We start from the raw sequence: 21,441 nt of genomic DNA on the forward strand, positions 1-21,441 counted from the left end.
TTTTTCAGAGGATGATTTAACAGAATAATGAGGCTTCAGCCATTGACAAGCCTTTCAAAACCTATTTTAACAGCAAATAAATTTTGTGTAATAACCTCAGAAGGTACAAATTATCAGAAATGACAGGTTTTTTTTTAAGTCCGTAACCATTTTAAATTGCTTCAGCTCTTCGTTACATTTCACCTTGAATGTACTTCTCATTTCTGTTCACCCAAGAGGAAGCATCTCTCTGATCTTGTGTTTCTTTGATACAGCATTTCCATCCTTCCTTGAGGAGAAAAAATGAGCTGGGGATTCCTACGAGATCTGCTGAGTGGAGTGAATAAATATTCAACAGGAATTGGAAGAATTTGGATAGCAATTGTATTCATATTACGCCTACTTGTTTATGTTGTGGCAGCAGAAAAAGTCTGGAAATATGAACACAACGAATTTGAATGCAATACTAAGCAGCCTGGCTGTGAAAATGTCTGCTTTGACCATTTTTTCCCTGTCTCCCAGATCAGGCTTTGGGCATTGCAGTTAATCATAGTCTCCACTCCTTCACTCTTGGTTGTTTTTCATGTTGCCTATCGAGCGAATAGGGAGAAACGAAACAACCAGAAGCTTTACAAAAGTCCAGGAAAAATAGATGGTGGATTGCTGTGCTCTTACCTCATCAGCCTCATTTTAAAAACAGGATTTGAAATAGTTTTTCTTGTTCTGTTCTACAAATTGTACAATGGATTCAAAGTACCACRTCTTGTGAAATGTGATATGAGACCATGTCCTAATGCTGTAGACTGTTATATTTCCAAACCCACAGAGAAGATGATTTTCCTCTATTTTCTTGTGGCAACTTCAGGTCTGTGCATTGTATTAAATTTAAGTGAATTGAGTTATCTCATTTTCAGATACTCCATAAAACATTATCTGATGAGGTACATCAAGAAACAACAAAGCTCAAAAAGTGATTGCCACAAATTAAGAACTATTAGCCACAGCAGAACAGCCACTGCAAGACAGGTTCACAACTCCCCATCTTTGCTTCTTAATATACAAGGTAAACTTGGAAAAAAAGCTGCCCACTGACTTGAGAGAAAACTAGAGTACGCCTTTGTACTTACGCAAGCTATGTTTGACCAATTTCTATGTTCTGATCTATGCTTCAATGAATTGAAAGGGCAGTGAAAATATTTAGATTATCTAGCAAATATCCTTTCTCTGTTAGCTTTTTTCTCCTTTASTTGCACAGATAGATTCACTTGCATTATATACGTCATACACAGAATTATCTAGATCTGTTCATGTTGAAACAAAGTGCAGAAGCCTGACATTTTCATGAATTTGTAATGTAGATGATTATGATAAATTGTGCTGAAAAAACCTGCTACAGCAGTTGTATTTTGAATATTCTGCATAATTGCTTTGGTACAAACAAAAAAGAGGTTTTTAATATTTAGAGTTGGAAGAACCTGGAACTGATTACCCTGATCTTGAACAGAAAGGGGATTTACAGCATTTCTCAGTTRGGTGGATCTGATAAGAGTTGAAATAGTGACTGGAAAACGTTAGTGGACAACAGCTACCAGTATTTCAAAGTGAGCTTGATGATCACAAGCCCATTCCACTGGCATACTATGAAACATCTCAATCCCCCCTCTCCTCCCAAACCCTAGATGTTTTTAACTGTAACTAAGCCCGTGGTGATAAAGGCAGGTCTAGTTATTTGGCTATATGCCTCCTTCTGTAGATACTGCAGCCCTTCACAATTTTAGGGTATTCATCATCACAACACATCCCATAAGGGGACATTATATCAAGGAAAAGTGCTTGCCCAACTGGCACAGGCAGTRCTAATCCCTTTTAGTAAGGCTGCAAATACTGCTAACAAGAGTAGGTGCTTGTGTAGAATTCCCTGCTATTGAAGAACTTGGGAAATCTAAAGATAYTAAACCTCCACCAGAAACTAGGTAAAAAAGAATTACCTTTTCCCCCTAACATGTCAGGTTGTATTTCTTCTTAATCTTTAGAAACCATCATCTCTTAAACAATATGCATCTTTGCTCTTTGTTATATAYGTAACTTGGGCTAAAAGGAGAGTGATAGAAATTAGCAAAGCAGTGTCTTCTGTTGAATCTAAAAAGTTCTGAGATAATGGAAATTAGTGCYTAAGAAGCTGTATTCTCTTTCTGTTGTTGTGAAGAAAGACCTCTTGACATCAGTGCTCAGTCTGATGAAAATGCACTCTTTTAGAGAAAAACACTACCCGGAATGAGTGGTTCTGCCTGAATGCTGAGCTGATTTTATTATTTGTGCCAGAATAAAGAGGAGGAAACAGAAGCAAATACCTGTTAACTACCTCTTCATTCCAAAATCCAGCTTTAGTTATAAAGCCTTACTTTTAGGAGTACTGTGATAGCAAATACAGAACTAATTCTAAGAACTAATGAAAAAAATATGTACTTTGATTGCATTTTTCAGGCTCATACAAGTTGGCATTTTTGCTAAAATATACCTGCTTTTAGAAAAGGTGAAAATAYATTTATTGCTGCTGAACTTAATAGCAGCAGCTGCCTCTCCCAGATACTAGCTTGCCAGCTTGTGGCCAGTTAAAGTTTTACATCTTTTAATGACACTGAATCAGTGTGTGTACGAAGATGTGCTTACAAAATTCTGAACATTTTCTGATAAATATCTACGTACAGAAAATGTGGCACATGAAACATTTAGTTAGAAACTTTCACAATTACTGCACAAAACCCACCAAGCACTGCATGAAGCAAAACCGTTGCCCATCAGATCAACGTAACTGTTGCTTCGCAGTCTGAGTAACTAAGAAAACCGAACGTATCTTGTGACTTTTATATCTTAATGCACCATTTTTAAGAAGATGRCAACATTACCAAAATAAAAATTTACTTCAAGAATATTTTGTAATTATCAGTAACAGATTTTAAGACAGCGCATTAGTGAAAAAGTATTTATTAACTTTTTTTAAAGCAGAGTTTTTATTTGAGAGAAAGAGAAGAAAGCAAACACAGTTTAACACCAACACAGGCTTCTGATTAAATCTGTGCACTAGCTGCTCTCTGATGGAAAAAAAAGAAATGTTAATTCAGGATTTGCAGGTTTTTAGATCACCACTGAAAATTATGAAGCTGCTTGGAGCATCCTGGTTAGACCAGTTTCCTGAGAAACAAGACCTCTGTTTTTTCAGAACATATGTTCCTCAGTCCCTCATTAACAGCCGTGAAATGATAAATACAATTACAAGATGCTCTAAGTAGCGGAGCAAATTTCAGTTCTGACAGTCTTACATGAGAAATACTCTGAAAAATTTTAATGGACCGACTCTAACCTAGAGTGTAACCACTGACTCATGCGCAAGTGGCTTCTACCTCATTTGCTGCAAGATTAGAACAACACGTAGCAGAGTAACCATTTAAAAGAAAGAAGCATCACACAGGCTGGCTCTGTCAGAGCTTACCTGACMTGAAAGGACAGAAATGAACTTTTCCACCGTCTCAGTCCCTGCTCTTGGCCAGCTTCTGTGTTTTTGTCATTTCCTTCCCCCTACCTTTATCTTCTTCTGTTTGCTAGTTTAAACTTCATTCACCCATCTATCTCTGAAGCTTTTCACCCCTTCATTTTTGGTTCAGGTGAGTTTGTAGTTTTAGTCTCTAAACTAAAGTCTGAAGGATTTTTTTAATGCATTCTTCTTTACTTCAGAATCACTCAGACAAAATTTTTAAATTCAAATTCTAGTTCATTTTTTCTTAAGGATAAAAGTACTGTCTCCTTGAACACACAGCAATTGGTACAAAGCTAATTTAAGCCCTTACTGTAAATGAAAAATAATCACTCCATGTACATTCATATAGAAGTATTTACCTTGCTCATATTTTAAAACATCTCTGCAAACATTAAAAAACGCAAGCCTTACACAAATGCTAGTTTTCCTTAAAACCCAAGTAACCCCTCTTCTTGCTTCAGGACAGCTTAACTTTGAAAAAAAGAATGGAAAAAAAAAAGATTTTTCTATTTGCTCATAGACCCTTTTCTCTCTGCCTCCATCGCCAGTGCCCCCATCCCTATCACAGGATCAGCCACTCGGTACTGCAGGTGGCTGCTGCTTATTTAGGTCGGGCTGGGTCGCGGCGAGAGGCGACCAGGGCCAGGCCACGGCGCGAGGCACCAGGCACGAGCAGAGCCGTACCGCGCCACAGCGGGAGCTGCTTCCACAACTCTTCCTTGCAAGAGCTTCCTTCTTGCCCTGCAGCCTGCACTGAGCCTCACCRTAATGTGGCCTAGCTCACACACCGGGGAGCCCAAACCAAACCCATTCTTTGGCATGGAAACTTATTGCAAGCATGTAGCCAAATATATTTTCTTACCTGAGCTACTGACTGGTTTTAGCATTACTTTTTAAAGCATCTTTCCCTCACACTATACTGGCTCTAGACAACGTATCCCATCCACCTCTGTACTGCCACCACCTCTCCCCAGGGAACCATGACCCTTGACTAAGTGAGGGCAAAACTACTGCTCCTACTTGCGCTGTGTTTGGGCTCAGCTGTAAGACAACTCTTCATGACCAACATTAACCACAAGTGCTGCTCACTGACAGTTCAAGGCCAGAACCAYGGGTTACAAAAAACAGTCTGTACTATAAATCCGGACTCTTCCATTTAGAAGCTGCGTTTCCAAATCAACAACTTCTGTCAGCACATTCCTGCTGGTGACTAGAGGTCTTAAAGAAAATCTCTTTGCTCAGAAGTACCACGGATTAAAGGGAGAAGGGGGAAGAGGGCAAGAAAGGGGGAGAGGGAGGAGAAGCAGAAAGCAGGGAGAGAGGAAAAGTGAGGGAGGGAGAAGGCAAGAGGGCAGCCGGGCGCGCGGGGCTCAGGCTGGGCACCCCAGAGGCAGGGCCCACGTGGCCGGGCAGGGCCACCGAGCACTGCAATGTGCTGCCCTCGCGGGTGCAACGAAGGGAGGGCAAAGCCAAACTGACTGCAGGCTCCAAGTCAGCTCAGGCACGGCTCCAGAACTACGCCGCAGAAGACAGACATCACTCAAGGTAAAAATATCTAAATGAAAATATCCAAGTAGTTTATTACATCAGGAACTTTTTTAGGTTGCTTCACTGAACTAAAATACCCTCTCTGCAGCATGTAACATCTTAAATCAAACCCACCTAACATCCCTTCTGCCCCCCATTTTGAGTTTAAAATATATATATTTTCTAGAGGAAAAACAAAAACTCCTAGTGGATTATCTGTTTAACAGGCTGTCAGTATCCATCTAATACGGAATGTGCAATGAAGGACAGTGACTATACTTGTACAGCACCCACTATGATATTCACAAATTAAAATTGGATTATTTGGGATCAGAATAATGATGGAATGTTAAAAAAATATTTCTCAGAAATTCAGATCCCAAACAGAAATTATTTCCTGAATGTTTATGACACTGGATTTTTTTTCCTTTTTTTATGAAAGCATCCTAGTACAGCACTGTGTACCTAAACAGTTGTATGCTATTCTCATTTAGTCTAAAAAGTGCCAATGTTGCAATATACATAATTGGGAATGTTAATGTTGAGACTATTTAATTTACTTAGCAAAAAAAAAAAGGTATTAACAGATCTTAAAAAATACAAAACCACAACAACTGAGAGATCTGATGACGACGACTGTAACAGCTAGGTGCATCTGAAAACCACAGATTTCAGGTGGGGTTTCCGGATCCTTTTCTGATGAGGTTGTCCGCCCGCTGCCCTCCCTACAATCGTGGCTGTTGACATACAAAAGGAATTCATGCACGGAAGACCATGGGGTCTCTATTATGTAGCACACAGCATCATATGATTATAATGATCCCTCCTAGTTTTAAAATGTTGGCATTTGTTTTGCATTTATCATCTTCAGACTGCACTTTTGCCTCACCGAATTAGCAGATTAGTCACTCAGAAGGGAACGAAAATTACAGCAACTAACAGACTCAGTTCAAACAGAAGCATGTCATTTCGTGAGGAAGTCTGCAATTTAAGACCAGATAGCAAAATTAACGACTGTTCTCAAAGCTGAAATGCTGTTTTCCTTCTGCCTTTTCATGTATCTTCACTCTCAAAAAAGGTCACTTCATTCTGTTGTATGAATGTGCTCTCTGAGTTAATAGTCAAGTAAATTGTCAAAGATTAGAGATGGGTAGTTTAAAAGCAATCAGATGTAGCATTTAATGCAAAGATTTACATGGCAAGACAAATTAATAGAAAAAAAAACAAGCCAATGCCTCCCAAGATAAAGACTATTTTATATTACTGAAGGTAGGTCGCATCCAGTAATGTAAAGAATCTGAGCAAAATTTTTGGTACCACACAATCYAGCTGGCTTGTCCCATTTGAGTTAAGCATAATCACATATTAAATTTAAAAACAACATTGTAGATTCTTGGATACTGACAGCTCCCACTAATGTATTTATTCTTTTGGTTACTAAACAAACTGGTATCTGTCATTTCAGTTAGCAGCATACAAAGAAATCACTCAAATCCCAGTTACTACAAGTGGCACTGCTTCTGAGGCTCATTCCAGTGTGGAAAATACAGAGGTGGCAAAAGTGTTGCCAAATACAGTCAGCAAGAGGAAAAAGAGTGCAGAGAGAACCTATGCCATCAATAGAATACAACCAATTAGTTTATCTTTAAGATCACAATCTCACTTCCCTTTCGGAAAGTGCCCTGTTTATTCAGTTTTAAATGGTATGGCATAAGGACTCATGTATTTTATAGATAGATACCAAACTGGTATTATCAAAATAAACCATCTGTTTTATAAACCCACTATTTACAAAAACGGTTTCTGAGTTTTTTCTTTTTTTTTTAACAAAAATTAAACTATACACCAATCTAAGTTACAGAAACAAAAATAACCTTTATAAGATCACATGTATAAAACAAGAAATGAAATGTGATTTTATTTAAGGCAATACTGGGCTACTTCACAAATCACCACCTCAAATATATACACTGCTCCACACTACTAATTTTCTATCACATTCACAAAGGATCTTTAATACCAAATATTGTTTTAAATCTCCAATGTAGCAAACTATTTTTATTCACATTTCCATTTTTATTATGGAATCATAAATGCTTTGTATCCAATTAAAAGCAATGAAAAATGTAGCTATAAGAAAACTATTATATTTATGAGTTAACTACATATGAATATCATCCAAAGATACTGGATGTTAAAATTTACAAAAATGATGGTGTGTCAGTACATGTTTAATCTATGAAATGTGATCTTATTCAGCTCCTCTCCTGTAAATAAATGCTTTATGCAAAATAAACTGGATATGGCAGACTCATCTAGGTTTAGTTGAAAAGTTCTTAATTTAAAATGATTAAAGGACAGTTTTAAAAACTCGATCACTTAGTTACAAATTAAAATTCCGAATATAAATGTGTCATTTAATAGTTTAGACTTACAGACTGCTGGTGGCAGCAAATGATTTACAATAATAAATATATACAAAAAGATGTATCTACAAATAAAGAGTACTGTTATACATGAGCAGTGACCTGGTGAAAGATACCAATCACAGACAATTCACAAAGATTTAGTTCATGGAAAGGACAATCTGATAGAAAGTTGAGGTTTTGATCAAGTATTTACAAAACTGAAGCAATTATTCTCTTCTTCAAGTCCCATAGGGATAAAAACAAATAAGAAATTTACATGACTAATGTCATGTTTTTTGCTAGATTAAATCACTTCAAAATAAAAGAGCTCCACAGTTACTAGCATGCTTGATGGCTTCCTATTCAAAATAAAAATGTATTACAGCTCATGGTTAAACACATTAGGTTTTCAGTATTTTGATTCTCCTTCCTCGTTACCCATAACAATTTCTTTTGCAGCTGTAGCCTCTGGATTATCCCCCCAACGTCCTTCAAGTTTTTGCAAACTGACGGTAGGTTTCATTTCCTGAAGTTGCTTCAACACAAGCTCAGTGCAGTCTTTAAGAGTCTTGTCTAAAACTATTTTTACATTATCACTACACTGAATTTGTGATGGATTGGCAAACTGTACAAGGGTTTCAGTTTCAGAACACGACCAAGTGACATTATTACTTGCTAAGGAGGTTTTCTCGTTGGTTTTTCGTGAGTTTGAATGAGATCCTTTTTTGGTTCCACTGCTATGGTAGTCTCGTTCAGTGTTTTTCTTTTGCTTCACAGCAGACTCTTCGAGGAACTTGAGGAATGAGACCTCAAAACCCATGGGCTTAAATGAACTCCAGTCAAATGCTGCAGGTTGCTCTTCAGCTGTTTGAATAGCAACAGCAGTCTCTTCTTCCCTATGCATGCTATTTAATTCAGCGGGATGCATATCCTCAGTTTTCTCAGTTCTCCTCCTTTTATTCTGAGACACATTTTTTTCTTTATTTGCTCTTTTTAAGTTGTTTGATTTTTGCTTTTCTGAGTGGCAGGCGCTGTTTTCCTGCAAGTCATTATTTACATTGGAAGAGATTTTTGCTTGATTTTCAGCACTTGAACAATCCTCATTAATCAGTTTAGTAATGAATAGTTCTGTYAGTTCATCCACTTCATCCTTCTCACCTTTTTCAGTTTCATTTTGTGGTAACGTAGATGTACTTGAATCATTACTGCTCACTAACAAGGCTGGTTCGGCCTCTTTCACGTCACTTTTTTTATTAGTCTCCTCTTGCTCGCAGGATGCTTCCTTTACTTGTGACACAGAGTGCTTTTTAGATACAATAAGGAGATTTCTGTGTTGTGAAGTAAATGCCTTGGACAACTTGTGACATTTATAATGTCTTATGATGTTACTTTCACTTGTAACTACTGATGAACATCCCTTTATCATACATGGATACTGTGTCACAAATCTGCTTGTACATTCAGCTAAGGCATCATTTCTAGCCTTTATTGAATACACGTGCTTTCCACGTTTCAGTGAGTAAGCCTTATTTTCTTGAATTTGCATTCCTTTTGAATTTTTGCTTTCCAAGTTAGCATTTTTCTTCCGTTTCATTTTCACTGACAGCCTGTTACCTTCTTTTCCTGATCGGTGTTTCAGTACTCTCTGTTTAGACTTCAATGGTTTCTCCTGATTTGCCTTACTTGAAATGTTTTCCTGACCTGGTGTCAGTCTCCTGGGTCTTATTAGATGATCTTTATGCTTGTCATTATGTTTATTAAAAATATGCCTTAGGAGGTTAGATCTAGTAGCATAAATACGGTCACAGCCTTCACAGTCGCACTTGAATATGCCATCTTCTTCTGCTTTRTTTGGCCTTATCTTAATATTATGATCTGTCTCAAGATGTATAATGTAGTTAAAATATGCCGTAAATGAACACTTACAGTGAGACTGATCACAAGAAAACCTTCCCCCATCTAGGGCCGATTTCATGTTTCCAATTTCCTCAGGGGTCATGTCATGAAGCTTCATATAATGCTGTATCAAGCTGGTAACCTCCTGAAATATTCGTGAGCAGTCACTCACCTCACACCTGAACTCTCTGACAGAGGGTTTGGTTTCAGCCTCATCGCGTTCTTCCTTATTTGCCTCATTATCTTCCTCCACCTCCGCAGAGAATGCAGGAAGGTCTGATTTGTGCACAGCCTGATAATGAAGAATCAAATTTTGTTGTATTGTAAAAGCTGCAAAGCAGCCCTGATGGACACATCGATATGGTCTATAAGGGCTGTATCTGGTAGGGAACTCCAGAGATTTTGTTACAGGCTTCCTACGTTTTCTCTCCTCTTTTTCCTTTCTGTGCCTCCTAACTTTGCGTACTTTGGGTTGTGTCTGTGTATTACCAAGCAATCCTGCATTATGTTGGTCTGGCGGAAGGGAAACCACTTGGGGAGGTTTTTCCAGTCTTTCAGGAATATTTTTTTCTGGTAGTAGTTTTTCTGAGACTTTTACAGGCTCTACAGCTTCCTTTATCTGAGCTTCTTTGACCAATGGAACTGCAATTTTATCTTCTGTTATTAGTGTCTGCAAATTCTTTATTTCAACAGATCTTGGGGCTGTGCTTACAGTTTCATTTTGAGATCTTCTGCCATAAGGTCTTTTAATTTTTAATTTTACCATCTCCTCTGTTGTAAAGTGATGCACAAGCTGACAGTGTGCTCGGAGATTAGAGTTTCTTGTGAATGTTTTTGGACAGGTAGTTACAACACATTTAAATGGGGCATACTTCAGTTGATGTTTCTTAATTTCTAGTATCATTTCTGCAGTGTACTGATGAACCTTGCCATAGTGTTTAAATAATGCATCTTTTGTCATAGCACTGTAACTGCAACCTTGATCTTGACATACAAAAGGCTTATGAACTTTGTCACTAAACTGAATGTTACTTGTCTCTGAAGATGTCTGGACAAGAGGTTTATTTTCGGTTGATGCAACAGGAAGTGCTGGTGTTAGTGTATCTGCTGCAGGACACTGGGAAACATTCTCAGAGATCTGAATAGGTGAATCATTTTCTAGTTTCAATTTCTGTAAGCCCTCCAAAATTTCCAATATTTGAGCATCATCCTTTTGAGATGTTTCAGACTGAGTAGAGTTACTCTTTGCAGTGGTGACATTCCCTGTGTGCACTTCAAACTGTGAGTGAGTGGGTAATTTTATATTAAGGGAAGAACTTCCTGAAGAGGTCTGTCCATTATTTACTTGTGAGTTCTGTGCTGAAGCYGTGACAGTATCCTGAATTTCAGTTTTTACTTCAAGTATTTGTGAATTCATGGCAGTTTTAATTATTTCAAGAGTTTTTTCAAAGTTCTGAATAACATTGTCTTCTGAAATCTGTTCATCAGAATTTGCTTGTACACAAGAATTTAAAGCTGTCATTTGGGAATCCCCATTTTCAGTTTTTACTGTTAAAGGGGTTAACGCTGTATGAGTCTCAAGATCTGTTTTGAAATTCTCTTTGATACTGGTCATGAATAATTGATTGTCAACATTATTTAGTTTCTGCGTGAGATCTTCCACCACCGCTTGTGAATCACAATTTGCTAGCAARTTTGACTGAAAATTATCTCCCTGTATTTGCACATTTGCTTCAGTGCTTTTGGCTATAAGTCCCATTGTTGCTATATTATTTACTACTACTTTCTGTGACGTGTTAGGTGCAAGCAAGGGTGTAGTTGCTTTTCGCTTCCTCTTCGAAGCGGTAGTTCCCTTCTTATTCAAGTTACTTGATTCTGTATTTTTGGGACTACTTATAACTGAAACTCGTGAACTGTTCCCTGCAAAATTTGGTGCTGTTGCAACAGTATTAGAAAATGAGCTAGAACACAAACTATTTTCAATAGTCTTTATCATTAAATCATCTGTTGCAAAAACAGGCAAAGTCTTGCATTCATTTATTGAAGGAATTTTGGCATTTAGGGTCTGGTTTTGGTCTGTTAGCAGGGTATTCGGACTACAGACTGTCTGCAACAGAGGTGACACAGTTGAATTGGGGAGAACAGCTGCATTTATTTGAGTTGTACCAGTGACACAACTTGTTGTAACTACGTGTGGAAGTACTTCTGTGTTATCAAAGGTACTTGGGATGCCTGCAGTTTCCAAGGCTTGTTTTATAATTTGATTTCCTTCCTCGTTCCCATTGGTATTAAAGTTAGTCACATTGGCCCGTGGAAACATAGTCTGCAGTAAGGTTGCAGAACGATTTTCAGTTGTGAGCAACTGCAGGAATGATGGATCTTTAAAACACGATTCTGGATTGAAGGTAGATTCCTGTGGTTGCTGCAAATTTAATGAATTTGAGGAAAGAATCATACTGGCAAGCAAAGACTGTCCATTAGCTTGCAGAGCTTCTGAAGAAATTTCTGATCCTTCAAGGGGCTTACAATAGGACCTCTTTGATAAGTGACCACCAAGTGATCTAGGATTAGTAAAAACTCTGAAACACCTGCTACAGATAAATTTGCCATCACGAATTATTGCTGGCCATTTTGCCCGCTTGTTGTGCTTTGGTTTCCTTTCTTTCCCATTTGGACCTCGGCCATGATCTTTTTTCACCTTTTCTGAAGTTGGATGTTGTGAACTAGTTTCGTTGAAGTTATTTTCACTACTCACTCGTGAGGGAAATATTTGATCAACTGTTTCCTCTTTAGAGAAAGCAGAACTAGTGTTTCCTTCTAGTTGTGATGAAAAGTTATTTGTATTATTTTCCAGTTGTGAGAAGACTGAATTTGGAGCATTCTCTCCTGGTGAAGGAAAGAGAGACATTGGACCATTTTCCACAGGCAAAGGAAGAAAAGGATCTGAACTACCATCAATATTCAAAGGCATAACTGTTTTTGCCAGATCTTCCAACTGGGTAGGTAAAGTTGCACCAGACAAATTTTCCATCTGGGAACATAAAACACTCTCAGGCTCACTTTTAATACGAGTAGACAAACTTGGATTTATGACACTTTCCACTGTAGGCAACACAGGATTACTCAAATTTTCCAGGTGGGCTGGGAAAAGTGTACTTGAGACATGTTGCACTTGACTGGAGCAAGTGGGATTCAAACTAGTTTTGTTTTGTGCATTAAAAGCACCACTGCTTGGACTGCCCACTTGTGACGGCATAAAATACACAATCTTCCCATCAGTTGTCACATTTTGCAAATTGGTGGATTTTCGAGGTTTCTTATTTTTACGCTGCATTTTAAATGCAGCATATTGATCAGGGTGTGCTGCCTTCATATGTTTGCCAATGCTCTGTGATGAGTTATATGTTCGAGTGCACCCTTCAACTTGACAATTAAATTTCTGAATTGGGGCTGCTGCTGACACAGCTGGAACTAAAGAATTATTTATGCTAGGCTGTGATGGAATAAACGTAATACTCTCTAAAGTTTGTAAGGGCAGGTTATATAGATTAGCTGCAGCCTTAATACTGTCCTCAATTTCAAGTTTGGAAATGGGTAAGCTGTTTCGATAGCCTGTCTGATTCTGCATGCTGAATGGATTTACAACACTCACTTGTCTTTCTAGGCTTTTTGATTCAAGAGCTTCTGGTTTTAGTGCTTCTGAACTCACAGAAATATTTTGAATATTCTGGGACTGAGTGAGACAATCTTCCTCCTTTCTCTCTTGGAAAACTGGAAGACAAGAATCAACTGATGAGCACAACTGCTGGGTTCCAGATGTACTGGTTTCTACTTTACTGGTAGTAGCTGCCAATTTACCTCGTTTTACAAAGTTATCTCGGACCTTTTGGTTAATAGCAGGCAGCTTAACGCTGCTTGCTGGAATTGTGGCTTCTGTCTTCACTGAACTTGTAGTAGACTGCTCTGAACCAACATTAGGCAAAGAATCGCTTTGCCTCAGTATGCTTGCTGATACATTTACGCTTTCAGTCCYTACTGGTTCTGCTTTGACTTGATCCCAGACATGGTTTTCTCCTTCAGTAAAACTACTCTGATTGTCAACTGGAGGAGACGTCAATTCTTCTTTAACAGYAACGCCATCAGTATTTTCAATAACTTTAGAAGGCTGACTAAGATCAGTTTGATTAGTCTGGTCTTCAGGCTGTTGCACTTCTTCAGGCTGCTTGCTGTGATCTTCAACATGCTTTTCCAGTTCGTTCTGGGAACGGTACACTTTTCCACATCCAGTGAATTTGCATGTGTAAGTATTATAGTGTTGTGCTTCATGATCATAGAGTAAATACGCTTCGGAAAACACTCTACCACATTTAGGAAACATACACTTTGCTCTGAACACTTGATGCTCTTTCCTATGAGTCAGCAGCTCAGCATAACTGTTAAAACCAGCCTTACATTTCATTTGTATGCAGATATAAGGCTTGCTGCCACAGTGCATTTGTAAGTGATCATTCAGGTGAGTAACACTTACAAAATGTCGTCTACAGTACTGGCAAATCACTTTTTTGCTTTGCATTTCAAGAAAACGTTTAGCTTCCTCATTGTCTTTATGCCCCTTTGCATGTGCTATCAGATTTTTAAAATATTTAAAGCCTTTTTTACAAAATGTTACAGGGCAGGTGAATTCATTAACAGGTAGTGTCTTTTGAACTGGCACTATCTCTGGTACATAAGGTTTGTCTTTATCATCATTTTCATCATCTGAGCCATCATTATCATTAAATACAATGAAGTCTGTTGAATAGAGACTGTTCTTCTTAATGGGCCGCTGTTCCTGTTTGGATATGGAATCAGTTTTCTGATTCTCATTGGCAGCTGCTATTTTAGGAGGTCTTCCCAATCTTCTCAGTGGTTTCATAGCAGCCAATCTCTCTTTGCTGGATTTTTTAACATGCAAAGTCACATGGGGAACAAAAGTTTCCTTAGAATTAAAATTTTGGGCACAAATAGGGCAACTGTAAATTCCATCTTTATAATGTTTCTGTGCATGCCTTACTATTCTATGACCTAGGAATTCTTTGTCGCATAACACACAATACTGCATATAGGCCTGCCAGTTTCTAAATCTAGCTGATATGAACCCCCTCTCTCTGAGTTTTTTAATTTCTCTCTTTTTTTGCTTTTCATCTCTGATACCTTTAAGAAGGCTTGTGGCATCATCAAAACTGCCCGCAAGCCCATTCATGGAAGATTCTTTATTGTCTTCTTGGCAATCCTCAACCTTCTCATAAACTTCACTGTCATTTAGTTCATCTATTGAAGACACAATGGATGCCTCCTCTCCCATCAGTGCGAGACACTGACGCTTTAGAGTTTTCCAGTCCCAGAATTCTGGATCAAAAGGCCACTGAGTTTTCAGTACAAGTAAGAGCTCACAGCGCAATGAATTTGGTATTGGAAGATTCTCTTCATCATACTTCTGGTCAGGCTGATTATATAGCATTTCAACAGCATAATACGCATCCACAGTAGGTTCAAGAAGAAATTCACTCAGCTGACAAGCACGTTTAACTTCCAAATCATCTGGAAGCAAGCAAGAGATAGTCTTGCAAATAGATATCTTGACATCCGTATTTTCACTGGATTCCAAGCGCAATGCTTTCACACAGAGTTCAATGCAGGTTGCAAGTCCAGCACCATCAATCTGTAAAGCAGAAGTAAATTTAGTAAGTCAGCTTATCATAACCCTTTTTATATTTGTAAATACACGGTATCATTATTTAATCCTAAGTGTCAGAAAAGTATACCTGGAATTTTATGTACATTTTAAGAAGCACAGTGACTGGTCTTTAAATGCAACTCCTTAAGTTGCATAATTTGTTTTCATGCATAAAAGAATTTAAAAGTTTACATACAACTAAAATACAAATTAACCGCATGTTCTGTTTGGTTTGATGGCTTTAGGATTGCATGCTAGAGTTGTTCAGAGTTTATATTACAGCAACATGCAACCTTTTGCACCAAATAAAGTCTGTCAAGTATGTCAAAATTATTTGAGATAAGTTTCTATGGGATATTAAGTTAACACTAGGTAGAATTCAAATGATAGGAAGTCCTATTGCTAAAGTAAGAGAAGCACATGATTTTGAAAAAGCCCCATAATCTGGACATCACTTACTTCAGGTATAAAGGTTTATTTTTATATTTAAAGATTATGCCACTTCAAAATCAAATGACTTTAATTAAAAAGAATGCTTTATTCCAACTGAAAATATTGTATAGTTAAATGTTCCATCACCTAAAGGTTTCAAAGGTCACATGGATAGCCTTTTCTCATTTGTACCTGTGGCAAACAAAATGAATTTTTTTCACTTTGCAGTCCCTTTATGCAGCCAAGGAAGCACAGAGAGGTTTTGGTATACATGAAAAAGAAGTCTAGGGTATTTATGAATGTACGACACTGCTACCCATATGGTATCAAATCTCTGCCATCAATGAAATGATCCACTGCTCACTAAGAAAAAATAACTATGACATGGAGCAGACAGAGCTCTTAATATCACAAGCCTCCGTCAAATTTTTTTCCTCCCCCCTCCTCCAATTTAGTTCAGATCCTTTGRAAAAAATCACATTTAAGACTGGAAGCCAGTTATTAGCCATATCAGAACATCACATAAAATGATTTTTTATTCCTAGAATAAATATATAGAACTACAGAATTCCTCAAATCAAAAGGTTAAGAAGGAGTTAGATTTCAAAGTATAAATTAAATAGCAGAACTACTCATGATGGGCTTGTATTTACTAATGATAGACTCATTTGATGGCAAAATTAGTTGAAATATATGAACTAAGTTTAGAATACAACATAAGATCTTAAGTCCACAAAATCATTTTCATTTATCAAAACAAACTGTATTCTTAGTGGCAGATAAAAAGAATTTTTTTTTTTGCTTTTTATAGTTTGTTTATATGTTAATATACAGCCTTCATTTCCTCTCCTCACAAGTTTTTCCTTGACATTTTTTGTAATATTTGAAATACTAAAAATAATGAATAGGAACGTTAGGATCTCCTAATAGACACTATCTCATTTAGAGGACATGGACAACATTAGGAGGCTATTAACTTCACCTTTAGATTTTTCCTTCATCTCAATTGTGGCATCCAGCTCTTCTGTTTTACCACCCCCTCCCTTTTTTTTTCCAAAAGATCATAAAAGTTGTAGTGACTTAAACTGAATTAGCTTATAGTTTGCCTACACAAGGAAGTTGCAAGGGTCTTCTGTAAAATCAATTATGATCATCCCAAAGCTGATGCTACACTAAGAAACTGAATATCTAAGCAGCTTTAGTAAGTCTTCCTGTGTAGAGTTCCCAAAAAAGTGTCATACAAAATATTCTTTCAAGAGTTTCCTTACCTCTGAATTAATTACTTTAATCAGGAAAAAAATGTGATAAACAGTCTTAGTTAATACAGAAAGTTGACGACATCTCTCTAGATACACTTGAACAGAAGGCTCTACCCTTTGCTGCAGTTTACTCCAGAAAAGAGTCAGTTCCCTAGAAAAAAAGAGAAAAATATTTCAAGAATAGCAATGCAATCACAAAATCTAGTCACAAGAAATGCACAGCTGAGCAGAGTTTCTATTTTGCCCCTTGGAGAAAAAAAAATTTGAATTCTTCATAGCTTCTTTTATAGATAAAAGTTCTTAAGAATATACTCTCATTATTAATTTTCAAAATTACTCATTTTCAAAATTATCTCAATGACTCAATTTTAGAAGAATATATCAGAATAAAACTAGCACTGTGTAGTATTAAGTGGTTTATTCTTTATTCCACAGACTTGCATTTTACGTTTCTGAATTCTTGGTAACTATTAACAGCTACAGTAGGATAACTTTTCTCTGCAGTAGATACATTTTTATTGAGCTGCTCTACTTTAAGAGCTGAATCTAACTGTGATTTAGTGCAAAATTAGTCCCAAAAGTCAAATACTACTACTTTATCGACATTAACTTATCGCTTAATTACAAGTATTAGTAGTTTCCCAAATGCTAGGCCCTCCTTAAGTATAAATAGCTAAGAGTGTTYAATATGTTGTAGGATAGTGTAAACCCCTAAACCTAAGCAGAATCTGTTAATGCAAACCCTGCATTAGACATCCTACTGTTGCTGCACATGTAGAAGAGGAAACAGCAAATCCATCATGAATTGTACAGATTTGGAAGCCCAACTAAACTGTTAGGAGCTGAAGTTCAGAGTTTAACAGCTCAGATATCTCTCAACAAAGACCCATTATTTGTTTCCAGAGCAGGGAAATCAAGTCTTAAACAACAAGTAATTTTAGCAAGATTATTACTTTTGTTGTAACTTTCCTTCCAGAAATTTCTCAGAGGAAAGAATTCTATGTTACAAAATAAGCACAGAAAAGTATCTTATGCAAAAATCTATTTTTCCATTGCTTGTATTCTGTTCTCAGTGCAGAAATTCATCATAATGCTGACTAGCTGCCTGCAGATATTAAATTCCTCATTTCTACAGCATATTATTATTGTCAAGAAAAATTATTAAAAAGCTGCTGTTATTTGTTAATGTCTCATCATACGGTGCTGCCTTCAAACTCCCATAATAGAAGTTAATCATGTCACATACTTTTTTAAAAGCTTTCTTATAGCCTAATCTCCTTCCTGTTTAGCCCATGGATTTTAAAGAACAACGAATGTTAACTTATGGCTTATATGTCAGCTATATGTTGCTGAAACTAATTTTATTTCCATTAGCAAATAATAAACTCACCAGGCACAGTACATCTCTCCTTGCTGCAGCTGGCGAGATAAAAATGCTGCACATAAAATTAGAGCACTTTTCTCATCTCCATCAGATTCTAGGTTACAAATCATTTCTAGAGCATCTTTGCAATCTACTTCTGCAATCTGGAAGGGAGGAAAGAAAACAAGATCGAGACTAAGCAAGTTGTTTCACTTTCAGACAACGTTAATCTGATCCTTTACAAAAAGGCAGTAATTTAGAATTTAGTGAACATCAAGCTTCTCGACAGAGTTAAACAAATCAGTACTTATCTAAATAAAGTGAGTGTCAAAAGTGACTATGCCACCAGAAAAAAACTTTTTGTAAAGTGAATATAAAAGCCTGTGTCTCAAAGACGTTAGACTAATCTGTCTACTGTCCCACTCACCTAAAAATTTTGAAGTACAGCATTAATCATTCTTATATATTATGTATACATGATAAATGCAAAGAACACATTTAGAACTTTAAATTGCAGCCTAACACAGAAAGACTTCTACCTCAACCTCCCCATCTAACCAGTTTAGTAGTCACTGATGTTACTACCGCTCTAATACAACAGCTGGATAACTAATGATGACTAATGCGAATGTTCCAGTATTTTCCAAAAATTAAAGACAAAAATACAAAAGAAGCTGTATAGCAAGAGGCAGACCAACTTAATGATCTTCTAGAAGAATATTACTATCTGTGTAGTAGATACTTATACTTAAGTATAACTTATTTGTTCAAGCCACAATTTCAGCACTTAGTTTTTTTAGCAAAGCAATGAAAAAAACACAGTCACCCAGTAGTACTGGACAGTAGTATTAGCATTGAATCAGCAGATTTAATATAATAACTGCTATTTTGCCTCTCATCAGACTGGTTTGATTACATCAGTTAGCACATGTGGCAGGACAAACTTGCACTTACTCTTTGACACTGGCAGTTGAAGAATAACAACTATTCCAACAACGCTGTTAGAAGTCTCTTGAAAAATCATAAGAAAACCCAAAGAAGGAAACAGAAGTCCCAATCCAAATAATCAGACACTTCAGTACTTGGTAAGGCAGCAGTACAGTTTGGTTTAGCACCATAGTATCCAGCTATTGATCCAGCAATCAAACTACAGTTTTGAAGAGTACAGCAACTCAGTCCCTGAATTTACACTTTGTTACTACAGTAATAACCTTTCACTAAGCATCATTTGAGGTTTAATAATCTCAAAGCCACCTTCTAAAGAAAACTGCAGTTCTTAAGCCCTCAAAGAACATGGATAAACRTAACTGCCGTACTAATTTAGACCAAACATCTACATTGCTCAGCACCCGTCTCAGAGAGGTGCTTTAATATTAGTTAAAAGCTTAGGGAAGAATATGAGAACTCAGTCTTATAATACATTTTTCTGAAACGTTCTTACAGTCTCTTAAGAGTTTCTACAGAGCTTTGTTTGCAGGAAAGGTCTGTACAGGTCCAGCCATCAGGTCAGTCTAGGCATTTCACTTACTGCAGATTGAATTCTTCAATTTTTGAAGTGAATTATTTGTCTAATCCAAGCTGAAAGGCTTTTCTGCCTATTCTGAATACGTATCAAAATTTTCGTGCCACTAAAGAGTGAGGTGTGCTTCTTGCGTTTATTTTCCATTTTCTCACTCTTCTCACACATGAAATGGCTATCCTTTTTAGTTCAGAAGTCCACTTTGAGATGTTAACTGTGTATCTGCCTTCAGTTTGTGATTTATAAACTTTCCAGGATAATCAGTAATACTGTAAACAATTCTGCAGTTGAGGCTGCAAAGCTAAGCAATCCAAAACAGGGAAATACTTGAATTAGGTTATCTGTGATAACCCAATTCCAGCTTTAGTGTGTGTTACGACATACTAAGAAACACGGCTACTCATTCCTGCAGGATGCCAGATTCATTCACAGACCAAGCCCATTCTATTTTGGGAACATGATACGGAYGAGTAATGAAGGAAGCATATTTGCAGGGTCAAAAATTCCCATTTCCAATGAGAGTATTTAATGAAAGCACAGAAGGTTGCACAAGCCCAGTCACAGTTTATCCTATGAAGTTCCTGCTGGGATTCCTCAGCCTGTTCTGCCTAGAGCAACAACCCAAGCTGATCCAACACAGCTTTACAAGAGCATGTCCAATGCGAAGGATAATCTTAGCATTTCATCTATATCTATAATGTCTCCAGTGGGGAAAAATGCAACTCATGCATACACAAAACAGTGAATTTGGCCAAATTTAAACACAAAGCAGGAAGCTTTTCTAACAACTATTGTGTAATTTCCATCTTCTAATTCTTAAAGAGCAATTTCAGCATGCTTAATTGCTTATTTATTATGAACATAAAATGATGACAGAAACAAAGAAACAGCAGAGAGATGCATAGAGTCAAGAAAACTGACAAATGCAGAAGCATGGCATCATAAAAAATGCTCAGGTAAAACTCTGGGGTGGTGTGAGCTATGAAGATGCCAGCTGAAAGAATGCACAGGAGCAAAGCTGTCATCTCTTCTTYGACTTTTGTATTTAAGTAAGAATTTCATATATCTAACTAGACAAAATATATGATTATATYTTCAATTTTACCTTCTAATAGAAGTAAACTGTGATTTCCTGACATAGGCACTTGAATCAAAAAAGGCTACATTTATCCCTGTATTGAAAATAGCACCTAAAACACCGTATACAGAATTTATGGTTCAAATAGTAACAGTGGGAAAATCATTATCTCCATTTTACAGACAGGAACTGAGGCAGAGACAGAAAATACTTTGAGCAAAATCAAATATAATGCTGTGACAAAGCCAGAAAATGCCTACTAGCAACCTAGTATTACATTTTCACAGGCGTTTTAATCAAGAGTCATTACTAGTCAGTTTAAGAGAGCCTTTAATGAAAAGAAAAAAAATACCAAAAGTATTTTAGATAGTATTTTAAAGTAAAACCTCTTCTAAACAAAAATAGCCTAATCATGACTAGTGTCATTATTCTTATTTAAAGAAAGAAGTCTAAAAGTTCTTTATTTTTTACTTACTTCTTCCATTAGCTTTTCATTTGGTGATCCTGAACACAGACAGACCAGGTAGGTTTGCTTGAAATTGCCTTTTGCACTTATTTCTGGATGGTCAGAGCACAATTTTGCCAGTGCAGTAGCTTGCGTTAATTGCTTTGTTTTCATTAGATGTTTAATACGCATATCCAGCAGGACAGGGCCTTCAAACACTAAAAATTCATTCACTTCAAAGAAAAACAAGCCAAAATATTACATACTCATTTTTCAGAGGGTTA

At 37.0% G+C, this 21,441-nt stretch overlaps 2 protein-coding genes across 3 annotated transcripts in view; one reads left to right on the forward strand and one right to left on the reverse strand.

Annotated features, from left to right (window-relative positions):
- Window positions 1-262: 262 nt before the first annotated feature.
- Window positions 263-6,755, forward strand: GJB7 (gap junction protein beta 7). Its single transcript, XM_085318710.1, has 2 exons — window positions 263-996; window positions 6,636-6,755. Exons 1-2 carry the CDS (start codon window positions 283-285, stop codon window positions 6,753-6,755), a joined length of 834 nt encoding a protein of 277 aa, XP_085174836.1. The 5' UTR covers window positions 263-282.
- The window catches only part of ZNF292 (zinc finger protein 292), a 58,741-nt gene continuing 42,370 nt past the window's right edge, over window positions 5,071-21,441 (reverse strand). For both annotated transcript variants that reach the window (XM_085318708.1, XM_085318709.1), the window contains 4 exons: window positions 21,188-21,390; window positions 18,143-18,279; window positions 16,762-16,903; window positions 5,071-15,046 (listed from right to left, as the gene is read on the reverse strand). In XM_085318708.1, coding sequence (XP_085174834.1) covers window positions 7,859-15,046; window positions 16,762-16,903; window positions 18,143-18,279; window positions 21,188-21,390 — 7,670 coding nt within the window. In that variant the 3' untranslated portion in view covers window positions 5,071-7,858. The remainder of the gene's footprint in view (window positions 15,047-16,761; window positions 16,904-18,142; window positions 18,280-21,187; window positions 21,391-21,441) is intronic.

Source organism: Rhea americana, unplaced genomic scaffold, assembly GCF_003343005.1.
Source record: "Rhea americana isolate MKP2758 unplaced genomic scaffold, rheAme1 scaffold_55, whole genome shotgun sequence".
Lineage (NCBI taxonomy): Eukaryota > Metazoa > Chordata > Aves > Rheiformes > Rheidae > Rhea > Rhea americana.